At 44.9% G+C, this 21,563-nt stretch overlaps 1 protein-coding gene and 1 pseudogene across 4 annotated transcripts in view; both read left to right on the forward strand.

Moving 5' to 3' along the window:
* The window catches only part of PI4KB (phosphatidylinositol 4-kinase beta), a 26,067-nt gene extending 20,452 nt beyond the window's left edge, over nucleotides 1-5,615 (forward strand). For all 4 annotated transcript variants that reach the window (XM_042439910.1, XM_042439914.1, XM_042439911.1 and 1 more), the window contains one exon: nucleotides 1,787-5,615. In XM_042439910.1, the coding sequence (XP_042295844.1) occupies nucleotides 1,787-1,968 (182 nt within the window). In that variant the 3' untranslated portion in view covers nucleotides 1,969-5,615. The remainder of the gene's footprint in view (nucleotides 1-1,786) is intronic.
* An 883-nt stretch (nucleotides 5,616-6,498) lies between these two features.
* Nucleotides 6,499-21,563, forward strand: part of LOC121915340 — a 29,263-nt pseudogene continuing 14,198 nt past the window's right edge.

Below are 21,563 nucleotides of genomic sequence, written 5' to 3' on the forward strand. Positions count from 1 at the left end.
CAGGAGGAGCAGCCAAACCCAGCTTAACCCCCAGCATCAAGCATGGGTTCATACGCTGCCCCTGAGGCTGGAGCTGGCCACTTTTATTGCTCCATTCATCTTCCACAAGTTTGCTCACAGCAGGCTTTTGTTGCCTTCTGGCTGCCATCAAAAACTAGGGCTTGTCTGCAGGGCGAGTGCTTGCTTCGCAGATTCCGGAATTGCTCCGCCATCAGGATGGGGAACCAGAATTAGACACATAACATCAGTGAAAAAGAACATATAAAACCAATTTGTATATTTTAAAACTCATTATTTAAAAACCACCTGGGTAGGATTGCTGGAAGAGATTAGTCTTTAAACTGGTTTTGAATCGAGGCAGTATGTCTCCAGCTGACCAATCTCTTCTGGCAGGTTATTCCATAATGTTGGAGCAGCAAAATAAAGCATCCCGCGAGTAACAGTCAGCCTGGTTTTGGGCGACTGAAATCAGTGTCCCCCAGGTTATGTGTCAGATTATATAGAAAAAGGTGATCCTCTAGGTAACCTGGACCCAATCTATGTAGGGCTTTACAGGTGGAAAAACAACGCTTTGTACTTTGCCCAGGAACAAATTGGCAGCCAGTGGAGTGCTTTTAATGTTGTGGTAATAGGATCAGTCCTAGATGTGCCAGGATCCAATCTGGCTGCCGTGGTTTGGATTAATTGAATTAAAAACGTGGTGCAGAGGTCGCCCCACGTATAGCGCATTGCGGGAGTCCAGCCTCGAGGCTATCAGCACCTGGACCGCCATCTCTAAATCTTCCCGCTCTAGGAATCCTTTAAAACTGCCTTTTAAAACTATTCTTGCCATTTATGGATGGCAGGGTCCTTTTTTAAAAACTGCTTTTGATGTGTCAAATGGTTACGTGGCCATGTTTTCTGTTCTTCTAATGGTTTCATGGCTCGGTGTGTTTCTGATTCTCCCATTAGCTGCCCTAGGCGTTGTTGTTGTTAACTTTTCAAGCTCATAAGTGGGGTGAAAATCCAATAAAATAAATCAGAAACAGCCTGTGTTTCGGCTTCAGCTGCTGAAAGAGCTATGGGTGAGGTGAGCCCCAGCAGCAGGCAATGGGAATGATCTGACCTTCAAATGTTCCCCTGCTTTTGCTTTATTCGTTAATTTATTGTAATTTTCATATCTAGGGATACCAGGGTATCTGATACAATAAAATCAATCTTAACTAGTTTAGGAGAGTCAGTGTTGCGTAGTGGTTTGAGTGTTGGTCTAAGACTCTGGGAACCAGGCTTCACTTCCCTGCTCTCTCAGCCTCAGAGCAAAGTCATGGCAAACCTCTGAACAAATATTGCTGAGAAATCCCAGTGATGGGGGCGCCATAAGTAGACACTACTTGAAAGTGCACAACAACAATTTCGATAAGCAAAAAGAGTCTAACGCCACAGGTTAAAATAAAACAACGGAAGCACTGTGAGGCCATTTTAGGCCAAAGTCGCTTGCAAATTTGGATGCGATGATAGCTGGATGCGCTGGGGATTCATAGAATCAGAGTTGGAAGAGACCGCAAGGGCCCTGATCCAGTCCAATCCCATTCTGCCATGCAGGAAATCTAAATCAAAGCATCCCCATTGAGAGATGGCCATCCAGCCTCTGTTTAAAGACCTCTAAGGAAGGAGACTCCACTACACTCCGAGGGAGTTTGTTCCACTGTTGAACAGCCCTTACTCACCGCCAGCAACGTCCATTCCAGCACGCAATCCCCGCTTTTGTACTGACCCCCGTTTCTCTTCTTCCTTGAACCCACTGCAGGTTCCCAGCTGCCCTGCTTCCATGGCTCCAGCACCATCCGGAACCTGAAGGAGCGTTTCCACATGAACATGACGGAGGAACAGCTCCAGCTGCTAGTTGAACAGATGGTGGACGGCAGCATGCGCTCCATCACCACCAAGCTCTACGACGGCTTCCAGTACCTCACCAACGGCATCATGTGACCAGAGGCTGCGCTGGACTCTCTTGCCGCCGCTGCCGCCTCTTCCTCCTCGCTTCCCTTCTCCGTACCGGATACAAACCGAGGAGACAAAAACTTCATAGAGGGAGAAGGGGGAATGGAAGGAAAAACCAACGGGTTTCTCCTCCTCCTTCTCTTCCTCCTCTTCCTGCCCCAAGGAGACGTCGCAGTGGCCATCTTGAACCAGGCCTCCACTTTTAACTCAGGATTCCTTTTAGACCCCTGAGGCGGTGGTGGGTGTTTGTGGGACGGCGACGGAAGGAGGAACCTCGAAGACTCGTAGAAAAACTTGCCACGTGGCATTGTGTAGGATCATGTGGGGGGGGGGGGGGGGGAAGAAACCCACAAAACAAAAACCTCTGGGTATTGGCTTTGGACACAACCGGCGAGGACAGAACCTTCCGGGTGTCAGGAAAAGGCAAAAAGGAAACCTACAGAACCATGTTCGCCCATTCCTCCCTCGCCCTCCTTCCTCTGGACCTTTTATTTCAGTATTATTGTACCTCTTCATGTTCTCCGAACTCTTTTCTTCCCTCCCACCCATGCACCCCTTCTAAATCTCACAAATGTGTTTTTTGGGTCCAGGTGAGACAGGGAAAGAGGGAGCCAGAAAGAGGTTTGTTCTTGCGCAGGGTCAGGAAACTTCGCTGTTTCTGAGCCTCCCCCTTCCCCCCTCTTTTCTTTTTTTAAAGCGTCGTCTTTCCTTCTTCCCTTCCAGTTCTTTCCTCCCCACTTTCCACCCGGTGCATGTTGTTGTTATTATTTTTTAAAATGTGTGTGCATTTCCGTCAAGGTGATTAAATCCCCTCCCCGCCGCTGTCTCCACCCCGTTTTTTTCTTTTCCCCCTTTAGTTCACGTTTTCAACGCAAAGGGTTGTGTAAACATGATTTCCGGAGGGCGGTAACCAGATGCCTGTCATTCCTCTCTTTTCTCGTAGTACGGTCCAGGGATTTGGGGAGAGGTCTTGCCATAGTGTCTTGCTTTCTGCAGAAATGCACCCCAGCCTTTTCTCATCCACTTTTGGTTTGTTATATATGTGTGTGTGTGAGAGTCTGTGTTGCACAGTTTGCGGTGTGGGGAACACTCAATCTTCAGTCACCATCATTGATGGCTGGAGCTCACCATCTTAGTTTGTGCTGCATTCTAGCCGTTTTACACACTTGCAGAAGATCCCCCATCACACTAAGTTTACTCATAACCGATTCAGTTGTGGCCCCCAACTTCTTTGCCACACTTTTCGTTTCTCCCACCTGCGTTTCCGCGTTTCATGTTTCCACTTCGCGTCTTTCTCTCCCTGCCTCTTCTTCTCTTTTGCATCGCTGAGGCTGCCGCTTCTTAGCCGAATAGTCCTCCGCCAGCTTAGACAGTGCCTTCTCCATCTTTGCTGCAACGGTGAATGTTTCCGAATCCCCCGTTTGGGGTTTTTTCATGGCATATGGGGAAAGCATTTACCTTTGGGTAGAATAAGGCTGCCACCAGGACCCACAAGTGTCTGAAAACGTGAATGTTTTGCAGCATGGGTTTTGGAAACGGCTCTCCTTGTGTGTTTGCTGGATCGCCTAGGATCATGTCTTTTCAACACCTCCCTGGAAAAGACGATTTCGGGTCAGTACTTTTTGGCTCACTGAAAAATAAGGTGACTTGTTAGTCCTTTTTTAACGTAAAAAAGAAATGTCAGTGTATGCAAATCTTTTGCAAGGGTTGGTGGGTGGAATAATGTCATGGCTGTGTGTGTGTGTGTTTATAAATACATCCATGTTAACCTCTATTTTTCCCTCTGTTTCCTGCGCAATCTTTTTCTCAATCTTTCTCCCGAATCCTTTCTCTTTTCTGAGTATATTTCCCCCCTTCTATAGCGTACAGTTTGGTTGTGTAGCACTTAACACTGAGGCACAAAAACTCTTCTGGGGGGGGGAATATTACTTATATTTTGATGATTTTTTGAAACAATTATGTGGGTGGGAAAGCATCCGTTGGATGGGAAAGCGCAGTAAAAAACGGAAGGCAAGAAGGTGGAGCATCCCATTCCTCGTCTCTTTCTCCGTCTCCATTGCTTTGTCGTTGTCTTTCTTAACCAAACTATTGAGCCCTTAAAAACACACTCAAAAGCCCCAGTATCGCAAGGAGGCAAAATTGCCATTTGGGCCACTTGGTGCCATCCTTTCAGGGGAGGATCCCAAAACGTTGACACTTCGGGAGAGATGCAAGAAGCCTTGCTTTTGTTCTGTGTGTAAGAGTGACGAGAATGGATTGTGTTATCGAGAGAGAGATCTTTCTGAGCATCCCATTCTGGCAGTCAGGGTTTGCAAAGCCGATCCTGGATAAAGAGGCACTCTGTGGCTTGGATTTTGGGGAGAAAACAGGGGTCTGGCTTTGGCCCCAATTCTCCTTCTGGTCTCTATCTCTTGTGGGTTGTCTTTCTGAAAAGTCTCGCTTTGTTGGACACCCCTTTTGGGTTTTTTTCGTCTTTCTCTTGTGGGAAAGGGGTGCGAAGGAGAGAGTCAAATGGAAAAGAAGGGGGCATGGCCGATAGAGGCCTATGATTGTTGAGAAAAGCCACCCATCTTGGCTGGTCATGGGCACCTTTCCCCAAATTTGGTAGAATACGTTACTCTAAACCAGTGCTTCCGAAATTCTTGTCCTCCAGGTATTTGGACTGCAGAGCCTAGAAGCCTCCACCATTTGGGGTAGTGGTCTGGCATTCTGGGAGCCGAAGTCCAAAACACCTGGAAGGACAGAGTTTGGGGATCGCTGCTTCTAAACTATGGCCCCTTCAGGCTGCTAGACAGCAACTCCCATCAGCCCCAGGTGATGAAGGGGGTGATCGGAGCTCTAGTCCAAGAGCATCAGGAGGATTGGGCATGCCCCACATTTGTGGTTAATGCGTGTCCGTGCGGAGTGGAGACATGAAGCTTTTTCTTGGTCAAGATTGGTTGGGAGAAGCTTCCAGTGGACCAGTTTTGTTGCTTTAACCCAATTGTCACACACACAACCATGGATTCCCCTTGTTTTCTCCAAGGGGCTTGGGTTTTGCGGTTGATCTAGCAGGGGAGAAGTTCATTTGGACCCATTGCCGTAACCATTTGCCTTTTTGTCTTTCCAGGAGCTTCCGGGTGACTGTGGCAGCCGCTGGCGGCCGGGAGAGATTGCAACCATCACATTGTGACTTTTGGCAGCAACAAAGAACACAACACAACGCAGGTGGTTTGCCAGAAGGCGAGAAGAAACGGATGGGCAAAGAAGGGATTGCTGCAACTCTCCAAACCAGCAGCGACTACGACAGTCACGCGGAGGCTTCCGGGCGTCTTTCGGAATATCCACACATCCCTCTTTTCCTGCTCTTCGAGTCTGGGTTCTTCTCTCTTTTCATTACCAGTTTGCATTAACACATTCTTTGTTAAAAAGCGTTCCGCATGTTTTGCAAAGAATGGCGGGCGGCTCCCCGGTTTTTCCGCGCGCCTCGCTCTGCGTTTTGTGTCCCGTCGCCTTTCCCCCTTCCCTCCCTCCCAACGCTCTGTTCAGTAAGGATGGGCCAAGCCCCCCAAGATACTATGAAACAAACCAATATTTCTAATAATTATAATAATAATAAAAAGCACCCTCCAGGGGGACCGTGCTCGATATTTGCAGAGACGTTGTGCGCTTTGGTCTTGTTTTTGGGGCACAATGGCGGGAGGATTGTCAAGAGATTGTTTGGAGAGGTCGCCTCCATCCTATGGAGTCCTGGGACTTGTAGTTTGTCATGGTTTCATAGAGTCAAGTAGAGCTTGGGGGAAAGTTCCAGTTTGGGACTACAGCTCCCATAATCCCCCGCCACATCCAGTTGGATTCTCGGGGAGATGCAACCCAAGACAACAACTTTGCAAGAATGAATAACACAACACCTGGCCTTCCAGGTGTTTAGGACTTCACCTCCCAGCAGCCTCAGCCACCTTGGTCTGGGATTCTGGGAGCCGAAGTCCAAAACTCCTGGAAGGCCAGGTTTGGGAATCACTGACGCACCCCATAATCCCCCTCCACCAGTTGCTTCCTGCAATAACTCCCAAAATCCACAGATGAGACACCGTTATTGGTACGACCAAAATGCACAATGTATACGTTGCAAGCTTTTGCGGCTCCAGCGGAAGGAAGGATGGAAAAAAGGAAAGAAGAGAGAGAGAATGAAAGGAAAAGAAGGAAGGAAGGAAGCCGAGGAAGGAAGGAAAGAGGAAAAGTGAAGGAAACTGAAGGTAGGAAGAACAAAAGGAAGGAAGGAAGGAAGTGGGAAAAGTGGGAAAAAAACAAGAAGGAAAAGAATGAAAAGGAAGCAAAGAAAGGAAAAAGTGAAGGAAACAAGGTAGGAAGAACAAAAGGAAGGAAGGGAGAAAAAGAATGAAAAGAAAACAGGAAGGAAGGAAGAATGAAAAGGAAGGAAGGGGAAAAAAGTGAAGAAAACTGAAGTTAGGAAGAACAAAAGGAAGGAAGGAAGTGGGAAAAGAAAGAATGAAAAGAGGAAGAATGAAAAGGAAGGAAATGGGAAGAAAGAACGAAAAAAACAGGAAGGAAGAAAAGGAAGGGAATGGAAAGGAATGAAAGAGAAAAAGAAAAGAAGGAAAAGAGGATAGAAAGAAAGGAAAGGAGGAAAAAGAAGACTATAGCCCAGTTGCCGGTGGGTCAGCGCTGCAGTTTCCCCTTTTGTCCAGGAGAGGCTAGTGTTGCGCCACGGAGGCGCCCTGAGCTGCGCTGCTGGGCGCGTGTGCTCCACCAGGGGGCGCCAGGGAGCTTAGTCTGCTGCCTCCCCTTTGCCTCCCTTTCTTTTCCATTTGCAACCAAGTCCCAACCTTTTCTCCCAGCAAGCCAGAAAGGCAAGGCAACCTTGCAACAAGGCTACCTGTCCCTGCCTGCCTCCTTCCTTCCTTCTTTCCTTCCTGGTGGCCCAGCCCATACCTGCCCAGAGGAAGAGGAAGAACCAGAGAGCAGGGAAAGGTTGTTGCAACTGGAGAGAAGGAAGGAAGAGGGGGATTAAGTTTGGAAAGAGGAATAAAGGGGAGCAAAGCCTCCCAGGGGATTGCATTGATCTCACCTGGAGCCAAGATGGGACCCTGAGCAGCCCTCCACCTACAAAAAGGACCTTTCCTGGAGCCATCATGGTAAGTGCCTTGGCTTTTTATTCCTCCCTTTGCAGACAGCTTTAAAAGTTACCTTCCTTCCTTTTCTCATGTTTAATGGGTTTTTAAAAGGGGGATTGAGAAACCCAAGGGCACCCAAACAGAGAATCAAAAGTTAATCCCAAGGGGTTTTTTTGCAAAGACTCAAAGTGCTGCATCCAAACACTTTGACAAAGTTTTTAAGTCCAACTCTTGCCCCCTTAATTTTAAATTTCAAGGAAACTCTCCTTTCTCCAAAGCCTCCAAGATGTGTGTGTTTCTTCCCAGTGAGTTTAAATGGAGGAAAGAAAACTCTGAGGAGTTAAATAAAGCCATTTATCAAAGCAATAGGCCACAGCTGCTTTAGTTTTGGGGCAACAGGGGCCCTTTCCTTTTAAATCCCTTGGCATTGGAAGGAATTAAACTCTATCCAAAAATTCAGGATTTATCATTATTATTATAATTATTTCTATTATTACATCATTGCAATTTCAAACAGCCTCATATAAAATAATATTATACACACACACACATATATATATACACATATACATAATATTCCAAGGGACTGCTTGAAATTGCAATATCATATCAGAAATAATGATAATAATAATGACGATTCCTGAACTCTTGAATAGAGTCTATCCAAGATTTCAGGCATCATTACTATTATAATTATTTATATTATTATATAATTGCAATTTCAAACAGCCCTTTGGATATATCACCTTCAGAAAGGACAATCTGAGAGCTGTAAAAGTTAGTATTTGCTTCAATTTCAGGAGGATTGTTTGGCAAAAGAAATCCCAAAGAGAAGTAGTTTTGTTTGGCTTTTTAAAACCCAATCCCTCTTTCCTCCTTCCGAAAAGAGAGGACCGAAAGAGAGACCCTTGTTTTATTTCCATCCCTCTCCGCTTCCGCCTGGGTTGAATCACGCTCCCAAATTGCAAGTTAGAGGAACTATAGTTTACAGAAATAGCCCTTCAGATCTGTTATTCTTTTTCTCCAGTTTTAGGAACAGCCAAAACGAGAGAGAGAGAGAGAAAATGAACTAAGGCTGCGTCCAGATTGCAGAAACGATCCACTTTGACACTGCTTTAACTGCCATGGCTCCATGCGATGGGATCCTGGGGTTTAGTTTGGTGAGACACTTAGCTTTCTGTGCCAGAGATCTCTGGGGACACAAGGAACTACACATCCCAGGATGCCATTGCATGCCGCCGTGGGAGTCAAAGCAGCGTCGAACTGCATTAATTCTGCCGTGCGGATGCAGCCGCCGACTCTATTTTGGTGTTGCTTGATAAGAAATGGCTGGGTCTTCAGAAGAGGCTTGGCGCCATTGCCTTCCTCGATTAGGCTGAGAGTGTGACTTGGCCAAGGCTACCTTGCAAGGATTTGAACCCTCATCTCCTGGAGTCCCAAGGCTCAAACTAATACGGCACATTGGTTCTCATGTTGAAAGACCTCACCGATTCTTGTACAAAAATGGCAAATTTGGGGCACATTTCCTTGGCTTTGGCCACCGGGCGTGACGTGGGACATGTTTGCGGCGTCAGACGAATGTTGAGATGATGCTTCAAGCCCAGAGCAAGCAAACAACATTAACATGTGCCCACATGGCTATGTATGTATTAAAGGACTGCTCTCCATTCCTACTCATAAAGGGTGTCTTAGGATGAGTAAAACCAAATACATCCTCTCCTCCCTTCTGGTCTTTTCCCTTCCTTCCTTCCTTCCTTCTTTCCTTCCTTCCTTCTTTCCCATTTCTCCTTCTTCCTTTCCATTTCGCATCGGAAGCACCTTCTGGTTCTTGCAAAGGGTCTACTGCACACAGATGCATAGAAGGATGGAGCATACCTCATTTCTTTGGACTCTGGGGCCATGTCCTAGAAGAGTTTATTCCTGACGTTTCGGCAGCATCTGTGGCTTTGGCATCTTCAGAGACGGTTATATATGATTCCCTGAAAATGCCAAAGCCAGAGATGCCAGCAAAACATCAGGAATAAGCTCTTCCAGGACATGGCCACAGCCCCCAAAACCCCACAAAAACACTATGGATGCCGGCCACAAAAGCCTTCGACTTCACTGTTGACATTCTTGCAAATAAGCCTGTTAAAATGTGGGCCAGAGAATGCAGTTATTAAATGGGTTTGTAGATGGTTGATTGTCCGGACCTGAAGGTGGTCAGCAATGGTTCCTCTTCTTCATCCTGGAGAGAAGTGACCGATGGGGTGTCCAGTGGGAGTCTGTCCTGGGACCAGTTTGCTATTCAACACCTTTATCAATGACTTGGATGAAGGAATAGAGGGCATGCTTATCACATTTGCAGAAGCGACTCAACAGCGCGCGACAGCAACTTTCTCCGTTTCCGTCTGACGCAAACACACACCGAAAATGGTTTTTATCCCAGGCAGCTGTTCCTTTTATGCTTTATCTACCCTTGGCTAATGTTTAACTCTTTTCCGTGGCGTTTGAGCACATGTTTTCAAGAAAAGGGCCGTCCGCGTACCAAACCTTTGCACCCGTTTTGAGCAGAACTGGAACTCAGGTCCAGGCTTGACCCGACATGTCAGGGATTGCGATGGGTTTGAGTCACGCATCCTTTGCATTCCTAACCCTTTCCTCTCTTCTTCCAAAACATGGAGCAAAACCATCCTGATTCAGAGTTTCCAAACCTCTCCCTTGATCACCGGTTCGGGATCGTTCCTACAGTTTCTGATCCAAACCGCGACGCCTACGGACAGAAATTAAGATGTTAATTACCAATATTGATATCAATAATTAATAATTATTGATAATAATCTAAATGCATCCTTCATATTTAGATACAGAAGACATGTTTTCCCGCTTGGAACTTAAACGCGAAGTCTTAGCGAAAGGGGGTCCCCAAAACCTAGGTGGAAAGAGACGGGTTTTTCCTTCTGGTTTGTACAGGTAGATGAGGAAAGGACCAATTAATCCCTAATTAATTAGCCTAATTAATCCTAGCGGATGCAGAGAAGGATGAAGGGTCAGTCCTGGGAACGCAATGGCTGGGAGGCAATGAAAATTAAATACCGGAGGGCTGTCCCTCTTTGGGAAGTTGGTCAAGAAAATGGTGGAAGCGACATTTGAACCCAGGGCTTTTTCAAAAGTGGGAAATGGTTTCCTTGCCTGGAAAGGGTTCAAAGAAATGGAGGTTTGTTGTACTGATCCTACAGACTAACATGGCTACGTCTTTGCATTCATGCAGAACTATTGGACATTGCCAGGGAAAGGAAACAGAGCATGGTTTTGCAACATTTCTGGGGAGCGCGGGATTTTTTGTTTTCCATGCATATATTTTTGCAAACCCAAGATTTGGTCTTGGATATCTATCTATCTTTCTTTCTTTCTTTCTTTCTTTCTTTCTTTCTTTCTTTCTTTCTTTCTATATAAAACACCTTTTCTTTGAGCCTGGGCAGTAAAGGGTGCTAACGCCACTCCACTGGCATAAAGTACACTTGGCCCTCGCCTCCCAACCCTTCATTAATAGGAATGTGCCAACGCCGACCTTGCAGGGCGGGGTTGTGTTTGTGTGTGTTTGCACTGCAAATAAGGCTTTGGCATTCCTTCTGCCAGACGAATTTGCAAAGAGGGCATTTCAAAACCTGTTCCTTTCTTCACATTTTTTGGCCAAACCCGAGTTTGCGCATCTTAACCGTCGAGGGACACTGATGCTCCCCCATTTACTACTAGTTGCAATCCTTGGAGGACTTTGTTATTCAGTTTTCCTCCAAGACGGATGGGAATCTCCAAAGGTGCCCAACCCAAGTTAATGGGCGAGAGGCCCATTTTGCAACCGACGCAGACGGTTTCTGCGCATGGCGCATATGAGGGCGGGGATGTTTAACCCCGGGGAAGGAAACCCGGCTGGTCCAGCTTTTAAGGTTGTCAAGACCTCAGGTTTCCAGGCCAAAACCAAGGGACGACGCAGATGCCATAAAGGTTATGCGCTGTGCATCCATGGATTCAAGCGTATACATACATATATTCTGCAATGCAGTGATATTGCCATTTGATATAGGGGACACCTATTTTCATAGCGTCGTAGAGTCTATGTCCCTATATAAAGTGGTGTCCCCTATATAAAATGGCAAAACTAATATAGAAAGTGTCCCACTTTTTGGGTTTATGGGACCTAAAATGGCCCATAGTCTAAAAGCACAACTTGTCATTCAAACACCAAACATTTTGGGATATAAGGCCTCTGTTTTGCTGCTTTTCCTCTGTCTCTTGTTTTCCCTTCCTTCCCTGTTTCTTTCCCGTAAACCCTTCTGTCCGTAAGTCGCATGGCAACGGCCGGCCGGCTTTGTCTCAGAAGCCTTGGCAACCCGCCTTTTCTAAAGTTTGATCCCCAAAAATGTTGCTGCGGAGGGACTGAGAAAGAGGCCGTCCAAGGAAGGCATTTCGGTGAGGAGCGAGGAAAGGAACCGGACGTAAAAATCCGAATTTGTGGATCAAATTGATTTAAAAAGGGAGGAAAGTGCTTGCATTTCAAGGAAAAGGTGACCAAGGACGAGTTTGCACAAAGTTTGTGCCTTGCACACATGCGCACACCAAGTTTCTCTAAGCATTTGCAATCCAGAAAGTGGAAAGGTCCATAGAGGCTCCTAGATTGGACAATCTGACCACCTTTTTGGGCCACTTTTGCAAAGGTCGAGGGCCACAAAACCGTCTCAGGGGCCATATCATCATCATCATCATCAATATTGTTTATTTATATTCCACCTCTCCATTAAGACAGGCGTCATTAGTGGACTGGGACCAATCTGGTTGCATCCACACTGCGGAAATAATCCCAATTTGGCACCGCTTTAACTTCTGTGGCTCAATGCAATGCAATTCTGGGATTTGTAGTTCGGTGAGATGTTTAACCTCCTTTTTCTGAGAGCTCTGGTGCAAATGAACCAATTAAAAATCAGATAAGATGGAGCCAGGGCAGTTAAAGCGGCGTCAAACTGCGTTAATTTCTGCAGTGCAGATGCAAATAAAGAGACTGTATGACAACAACGTCCATGTTAACAAGCAAAAACCAATACACAGATCTGTATGTTTGAGATTTTGGAAGCCTGGGCTGAGACGTGTCATGCGTTGTGGAGTGCGCCGCATGCGCTGATGCGACCTGCCATGTTGACTCCTCTTTCTTTTCCTCTGTCCCAACAGGGCAGCAAAGAGCGTTACCATTGGCAGGCGCAAAATGTGAAGCAGAGCGGCGTGGACGACATGGTGCTCCTCTCCAAGATCAGCGAAGACGCCATCGTGGACAACCTCCACAAGCGCTTCTCCGATGACTACATCTTCGTATCCATTTCCACGTTTTTTGGGGCGATGTTGGGCGCAAGAAGGGCTTTGGCGTCTTGGCTGCATCTCGCAGGCAAAAACGGGCCAGTTGTGGCCAAAATAGGGTCAAGGTGGGAAAATGGCGCATGGTGCAGTGGGCAGCCTTTGGCCACCACTGATGTCTGAGAACCGGGCAAGTCTCCAGACTCACAACTCTTTTAGCCAACTTTCCCCGAAGTTGCATTTTTACTCTAAGCTGCCTTTTCCTTTTCTTATTAAAGTGAGATTGTAATGCAATATTTCACCGATGTTCTTAGGCATCTCATTTCATATATCCTTCATGTTTTAATTCCAAAATGAAAGCCTTATTATAATTACAATTTTGTGTGTGTGTGTGTGTGTGTGTGTGTATATATATATGTATGTGTATATGGTCCTTAACTTGAGAAAACCCAGACTTATATTGGTCCGGTGCTGATTTCCGTCAACCCTTTCAAGCCGTTGCCGTACTTCACCGACCGCGAGGTCGACTTGTACCAAGGAGCCGTGAGTACCTTTCCGTCCATTTGGCTTTTCTTCTTCTGGCAGAGCAATTGCAGGCTGAGACCGTGTGCCTCCTGAGCATGTGCAGAGTGCATTCCTCCCTCAGGAAAAACAAGCCCCGCCAAAGATGCTTCCATGAATGCAAGCAGCCCCTGAGCATACGCAGAGCGACTTCTTTTTAAGATCTAAAGACAAATACTTTCCCACTTTCCGCTTAAAGTCATTTTCTTATTCTAATCGCAGTTATCATTTTGAAAGCTCCAAATACTGAAGTTAGATTTTTTAAATCTGACTGCCAATTATTTTCCTATTGATAGTTAGTTATTGTTAGTTTTATTATTTGTTATATATATATATGTGTGTGTGTGCGTGTATATATTTTTAATTTTTTTAACTCTTACCTTTAGTCCAAAAATACATATTTTTAAATGTTTTACCTTTGCCTTTAGTCCAATATTTTTACTGCTCTGGTGCTGCCGCCTTGTGGCCATTGTGGGGACTGCTTTTTAAAAAGGAATTTGAATCTATTTTCATCAGATTTTCCTTTTCTTTCATCCTTTTAAAATGTTGTCACTCATTATTTTGGGGACCCTGTCGGGCCAAGAAGCCACAAAAAGGATGATTTTAATAACTAAATCGATAACCGAGGCGTGTTTCCCCGCAGGCTCAGTATGAAAACCCTCCGCACATCTATGCACTGGCGGACAACATGTATCGCAACATGATGATCGACGGGGAGAACCAATGTGTCATTATCAGGTAATGCGGAAAAGGGTCTTGTCCCCGTATTTGGGGTCCAGAGTGGGTTGGCATTCATGGGGGAGATTGTGGGATTTTTGTCTTTTTATTCTGTTTTAAATGTTGTTATTGTTATTCCTCTCCTTCCCCTCTTCTTCTTTTTCTCTCCTCCTCTTTCTCTCTTCCTCTTCCTCTTCTCTTCTTTTTTCTTCCTCCTCCACTTCTCCTCTTCTTCTCTTTTTCTTCTCTTCCTCCTTTTTTTCCTCTTACCTCTCCTCCTTTTTCTCCTCCTCTTCTTTTCTTTTCTTCCTCCTCTTTTCTCTTCCTCTTCTTGTTCTCTACTCCTCTTCCTCTACTTTTCTTCTCTTACTTCTTGTCCTTTTTCTTCTCCTCTTCTTATCTTCTTTTCTTTTTCTCCACCATTTCCCTTCCTCCTCCTCCTCCTCTTTTCTCTTCCTTTCGTTCTTTTCTTCTTCCTTCTCCTTTTACCTATCCTTCTTCTTTTTTCCTCCTTCTCCCTCCTCTGGCTCTTCTTCTTTCTTTTCTTTCTCCTTCATTCCCTTCCTATTATTCTTTTTCTTCCTCTTCCTTCTCTTCCTCCTTCTCCTCATCCTTTTCCTCCTTCACATTATTGTCCTCCTCTTCTTCCTTTCCTTCTCCTCCATCTTCTTCTTCTCCTTTTCTTCCTTCACTATCTCCTTCTCCTCCTCCTCCTTCTCTCCTTTTCCTCTTCCTTCTTTTAACTCTCCTCTTTTTTCTCCTTCTCCTCCTCTTCTCCTTCTTTTCCCTCCTCTGCCTCCCCTTACTCTCCTCCTCCTCTTCTTCTCTTCCTTCCCTTCCTCTTCTTCTCTTCCTCCTCCTCTTCTTACTCCTTCTCCTCCTCCTCCTTTTCCTCCTCCATGTTATTCTCTTCTTCCCTTCCTTCTCCTTCTTTTCTTCCCTTTCCTTTGCAGCGGAGAGAGCGGAGCCGGGAAGACGGTGGCAGCCAAGTACATCATGAGCTACATCTCCAGAGTCTCCGGCGGAGGACCCAAAGTCCAGGTAAAAACCCATGATGGACAAATATAGGACTCCCATTGCTTCCCCTTGGCTTTCCTGATTCCAGCAACCCAGGGATCCCTTCTTGGGGATCCGCTCTCTCCAAATGGAGAGGATCCTCAGTCAGGAAGGACTTTCTCAAGAGTAAGCGTTTCCTGTCTTTTGCAGCATGTGAAGGACATCATCCTGAAGTCGAACCCGCTCCTGGAGGCCTTTGGGAATGCCAAGACGGTGCGCAACAACAACTCCAGCCGATTCGTGAGTACCAATTTGGGGGCCACACAAAGCCCAGGACAAAGGGGAGATTGTGGGTCCTGAAATCACAAAGTAGTTTTCCCATGGTTGGATTATAGCTCCCAGAATCCCCGTTTCCACAATAGCCTCCCCCAATCCAGTTCCTTCCCAACATATTGGATTGCAGTTCCAGTGATCCCCAACACCAGCATAGAGCCCTTCCAATGAGTTGGACCACAACTCCCCAAATCCCCCAAAGATGCCCAGCGTTAACCAACCTGGTGCCTTTTCCAATGTGTTGGACCACAGTTCCTAGCATTTTTGGCCTCAGGGATGCTGGGAATTGTAGTCCAATGTCTTGGAATAGTTGGAGATGCCTGCCTTTGCAATGTAATGATGGGATAATTCTTGTCTTTTCAGGGAAAGAAGGGTGTATCCTTTATAGCAGCGATTCCCAAGCTTTGGTCTCCCAGTTGTTTTGAACTTCAGTTCCCAGAAGCCCCAGCCATTTTGGCCAACAGTCAGGAGCTGGGATCTGAAGTCCAAAACATCTGGAGGACCAAAGTTTGGAAACTGCCATCTTATTGCAATCTTGTATGGCCAGTTTGGGAATCCTTTCAGTTGTCATAGGACTGCAACGCCCATCTTTTGCTCCCAAGCCATTTAAAGCTATCTTTTCGGAAAGGTGTGTATTTTTGATCATTATCCAATCTTTGCAAAACGTTTGCAGAATCGAAAGGACTTTTTAACTGAAGCTACCTTTGTGGAAAGCTACATATCTTTCATTATTACTATCCAAGGCTTTGCACATTTAATATCCGAGGCTTTGCAAAACCTTTGCAGAATCGAAAGGACTTCTTACCTGAAGCTACCTTTTCGGAAAGGTACGTATCTTGGATCATTAGTATCCAACGCGTTGCAAAAGGCTTTGCAAACCCTTTGGAGAACCGAAAGGACTTAATTTGAAGTATGCCTGTCGATATCACTCCGTTGTAAAGAGACGTCTGGTTGTTTGAACCCAACAAACTCAGCCTTTTCTCGCATTTCGATTTGGGCGGCCAGGGCAAATACTTTGAGATCCAGTTCAGCCGAGGCGGAGAACCCGACGGAGGCAAGATCTCCAACTTTTTGCTTGAGAAGTCCCGGGTGGTCAGCCAAAACCCCGGCGAGAGGAACTTCCACATCTACTACCAGGTGAGCCCACGAAAACGTTGGGGTTATTTTACTCTCTGTTGTTACTAAGTGCCTTCAAGTCAACCTCAACGGATGAGACGTCTCCAAGACTCCTGGTCCTCCATTGCTTTTGCTCAGGTCCTGCAAATTCAAACCCAAGACGTCCTTAATCCATTTAGTTCATCCAAGCCTTTTGGACCTATATCTCAATATCATCCCTCTTTCTCTCCACCCCATTCAGCTCCTCTCCCTTTTTACTTTTCCTAATATACTCATTTTCCCTAAGAGAGATGGCAGCGAACCTATTCTTTTGGACTGCAGTGCCCAGCATCCCGTAACCAGCGTGGATTATGGCATTTGCAGTCCCAAAAGAGTTCCCTTCTGCGCAGTGCTGTCTTCCCGTCTCGCAAGGGTTTTGCATCACCAAGTTAATGGATGTAAACCTCTTTGGAAATCTTTTAACGCTTTCTTGTGGGTTTGGTATTTAGGGTCTGTGTTGAACTTTCCCCAAACTAATGTCAGCAGCCACTTCCATGATAATATCCCCAAATTAGAGCATGTTTTGTTAGTTCATGTATCTTGCAAACTCAAATGTATGTTTCCAAAAACCCAAATGTTGGTGCATTGGGATATTACGGTGCTCAGTTTTTGGACCTTATCGAACTTTCCCATCTTCTCCCCAGTTGCTGGAAGGAGCCAGTCCAGAGCAGAGGGAGAATTTGGGCATAACTACTCCGGATTATTACTACTACCTGAACCAATCGGCGTCCTACAAAGTGGAGGACGTTGATGACAGCCAGGAGTTCCAGGAGACGTTGGTAGGTTGGGTTTCCATTCTGGAACCGGGTTCAGATCCAGGTAAACAGATGCCATCTTGTCTCCTCTTCCTCCTAGCAGATACCAAGGACCCACAATATTAATAATAATGATGATGATGATGATAATTATAATGGTAATAACCCATTGTATGTCATTGGACCTGAGCATCTAGGGATATTTGGTACCCATAGGGGGTCACTCCAGTGAATACCAAGGGTCCACTGTATTGATGATGATGATGATGATGATGATGATGATGATGATGATAGTTTCCCTTGTATTTAATGGCACATGAGCCTCCATGGATTTTGGTATCCATAAGGGATCCTGGGACCAAACCACAGTGGATATTAATGGCCAACTATATTAATAATAATGATGATTGATTATAATGGTAATAACCCATTGTACGTCAGGAGACTTGAACATCCGGGGATTTGGTACCCATAGGGAGTCCTTAGTTCATCTTAGGCTGCATCTACATGGCAGAATTAATGCAGTTTGATGCCTCTGGGGAGAATATTAGTCTTGGGTGATTTCCAGAGTTTTGACCATCTTGGCTATTCTTCCCGGACACCTTCCATCTTATCTTCTCCTTCTTCCTCCAGACAGCCATGGAGGTGGTGGGTCTCTCTGGAGAAGAGCAAGCCCTGGTCCTCCAAATTGTGGCCGGCATCCTCCATTTGGGCAACATCACTTTCCGGGAATCCGGCAACTATGCCTCAGTGGAGAGCGAGGACTGTACGCCAAATCTTTATTTGTATTTTGCATACCAATAGAGTACATATAGAATTTAAGATACACTTTGTCCATTACATTAGTTTCCCGTTTCTGTTATACTTCCTTATTATATATGATAAGTGCTTAAATGAGAACCTAAATGATTGGCGATGGCTTCCCCTCTGCAGTCCTGGCATTCCCTTCCTACCTCTTGGCCATTGACCAGCAGCGGCTCAAGGAGAAGCTGACCAGCCGCAAGATGGACAGCAAGTGGGGCGGTCGGCAAGAGGTCATCGACGTGACGCTCAACGTGGAGCAGGCCAGCTTCACCCGCGACGCTCTCTCCAAGGCCCTCTACGCCCGGCTCTTTGACTTCCTTGTCGATGTGAGTTGCAAACTATGGACATCTGGCAGGGGTCCCACACTTAAACCATGCGCCGTGCCACGAAATCTGTCCCAAATTTGTGTTGTTTGGTGTTATGCGGCAAACATCTCCTTTTTGCACCCTCAGTCCTTTTTGTACACCTCTTTAGCGTTTGAGCCTCTTTCTTCCTTTGTCTTTCTATTTTCCGTATCCACCTTCCTTCCTTCCTCTCCTTTTTCTATCCCTCGTCCTGCGTCCCTCGTTTGCAGATCCGATTTACTAATTCCCTTCTTTTTTCCAGGCTGTGAACAAAGCCATGCAGAAGGAGCGCCAGGAGTACAGCATCGGCGTCTTGGACATCTACGGCTTCGAAATCTTCCAGGTACATCCCCCAAAAAGACGGGCTGCGGTTGCCATTTAATTCCTCGAATGGGTCACTTTGCAAGGGCCAGGGAGCCAAGCATCTCCATTTCATTTCATGGCCCTTCTCAAAATGGCAGCATGACATCCTTCTGCCATTTTGGGAAGGACTGCAGAAGAAAATTCCTTAGGCAGATAAGACAAGGAGCTTTTAATCTAATTTAATTGCAAAGCCCAGCATTGCAGAGGGTGAGCCCTGGCAATGCAAAGATGGCGGAGAGCGTGAAGCCAACTTCAAACACAATTCTTGTTTTGATGTTGTGTTTTTATATTGTATGGATTTTATTGTTGTAGCCTGCCTCGGTCTTATTGGAGAGGCAGGATAGAAACAAAATGTGTTGTTGTTGTTGTTGCTTTGGGGTCCCTGACTTGCTGCCATTTCTTGCAGAAAAACGGCTTTGAGCAGTTTTGCATCAACTTTGTGAATGAGAAACTCCAGCAGATCTTCATCGAACTGACACTGAAAGCGGAGCAGGTGAGAAACTGGACCCAGTTGTGCGTTTTCGGTAACAGGTTGCGCGCAAAGCCCCGAGTTCGAGCGATGGGTTTGGCCGAGGAATCCCTCGTCGGACTGAGATACGAAGGTGTGCTTTAATTTTGGATAAGGAGCATGCATTCTTCCAGATGCATTTGGGTTGCAAGTCCCATTAGCCTAGAATAATGAATGCTAGGACTTGGAGTAGTAGAATATTTGGGGGAGAGAGTGGCATGACTGAAACCTCTTGAATTATGGGCCCACTGTGTATGTATGTTCTTCAACGCAACCAATGCTACTCAGTGCATAAATAGCTTTTAGGTGTACAATAGGGAATGCGGAAGTTGTCCCATCAATACATTGATTTTTATATCTACATTTTACTTCAACATTAAAAAAGAAACATCCGTTCATTTTTACATGCATACCTGACTTATATATAATACATGTATATACATAGCCATAGACGCTACACCTATCCCCATACATACATGTTTTAAATTGTATCTTTTATGGCATTAAAAGTCAGTAACAATTATTTAAAACAAAATAAAATGATTCTAGCTAGTATACAGTGGATAAAAAGACACAAAGAGTGCTTTGAGTGTGTATTCCTGTATGTCAGGATGGGTCAGATTGGATGACCCTTGGGATCCCTTCCAACTCTATGGTTCTCTGACCGTTTCCTATGTGTTCGTAGGAAGAATACGTCCAGGAGGGCATCCGTTGGAGCCCCATTGACTACTTTAACAACAAAGTGGTGTGCGACCTCATCGAGAACAAAGTGGTGAGTGCGACAACAACGGGCGCATTATGCACCTTTTGGTGAAGCGCCTCTGTTTACGAGGGAGGGAAGCGATGTTCCAAAATGGCTAACGGGACAAAAGACGCACCCCTTTCCTTCCCCCAGAACCCCCCGGGGCTTATGAGCATCCTGGACGACACCTGCGCCACCATGCATGCCAAGGGCGAAGGTGCCGACCACACGCTCCTCCAGAAGCTCCAGTCGGCACTGGGCACCCACCCGCACTTCAACAGCTGGAACAAGGGCTTCGTCATCCACCATTATGCTGGGAAGGTAAGGGCCCCGTGGACGCGCATGCGCACCCACACACCCTTCGCCATGCTGGTCCTCACGGAGGGTCTCTGTGGGGCAGATGCTTGAACTATAAAACTCCAATGGATGCTCCCAAACCCCAAATTCTACCAAACATCCATCCGTCATTTTGCTGGAGCAGAAGGCGCATTGTTTTGCCAAAAGGGAACGCCTTTGCGTGGCTTCTCTTGCCGTTTTCCCTTTGACAATGCCTTTAAATTAGCACAGAGTTGTATTTGGCATTGACTGTCCTTTTGAAAGAGCGCTATGCGTCCCAATGGCCTATGTCTTCTTTGCATTCTGCAGGTTTCATACGACGTGGACGGCTTCTGCGAGCGCAACCGCGACGTCCTCTTTGCCGACCTCATTGAGCTGATGCAAAGCAGCGAGATGTGAGTCTCCCCGTGAAACCCTCCAAAATAATCCACGGTGGAAACTGTACTGGGGAAAAAAGCTTATATTGTTTTAAATAATAATCTAATAAATAATAATATTAATAATTATAAAATTAAAATAATTTTAAAATTATTTAATGTTTTAATTATTATTTTAGAGGCAAAAGAACGCTTTCAATAGGATTGGAAAGAGCATTGGCTTAATAGAAGCACGAGCCAACATTTTGGTGGAAGGACTCAAATAGCAAAGGATAAGAATAAATGTCTAATTAACATAGGAACATAGGATCATAGGAACGGTGGTATATAAATAAATAAATAAATTTTCAATCAATCAATTTGTAAGCCTTTTGTATGAAGAGCAGAGTATTAATAATAATAATAATAATATATTTAAAACAATAAAATATAGCGTATGTTACCGTTGACGACTGTTCTGTTTCATGAATATATACATCATCTCTATAATAATAACAACAAAAAATGATTGTTCTCAGCCAAAGTCCCTTTCATCCGATGACCTCTTCCCCGAGAACCCGCGAGGTGTGAGAGAAGAGGGAGACCCACCACAGCCGGAAGCAGATCAAGGTTAATAATAGAATAATCATAATAATAATAATAAATATATATTAATAATGATAAGAATAATAAAGCCACACTTGGGCAGGAGAAGGAGGAAGGTTTGGCGTATATCCCATGGAACAGAATCTTTGCTATTTATAAAAAAATAATAATAATAGAAATATAATAATAATAATAATAATAGAAATTATAATAAATAAATCATATTATAATATAAATACTATTGGGTGTGTGTGTGTGTGTATATATATATAGTATATATATAATTATGTATAGTAATATCTTAAAAATATATATCATTAGATTTTATATAATATAATATATATATACTATTATTAGTATACTAATTATATTACATATTATACATATTACATTATTCTATACTTTATATATTATAGTTAATATTATTATGTATTATATCATTATCTATAACATTAATATCATATATCCTCTATATATCTAATAATATATAATAATACTAGTTTTATATATTATATATATTTGTTATTATTATTGTTCTACTTTATAAAAAATAATAATATATTCTATACCT

Source organism: Sceloporus undulatus, chromosome 9 (genome assembly GCF_019175285.1).
Source record: "Sceloporus undulatus isolate JIND9_A2432 ecotype Alabama chromosome 9, SceUnd_v1.1, whole genome shotgun sequence".
Taxonomy (NCBI): domain Eukaryota; kingdom Metazoa; phylum Chordata; class Lepidosauria; order Squamata; family Phrynosomatidae; genus Sceloporus; species Sceloporus undulatus.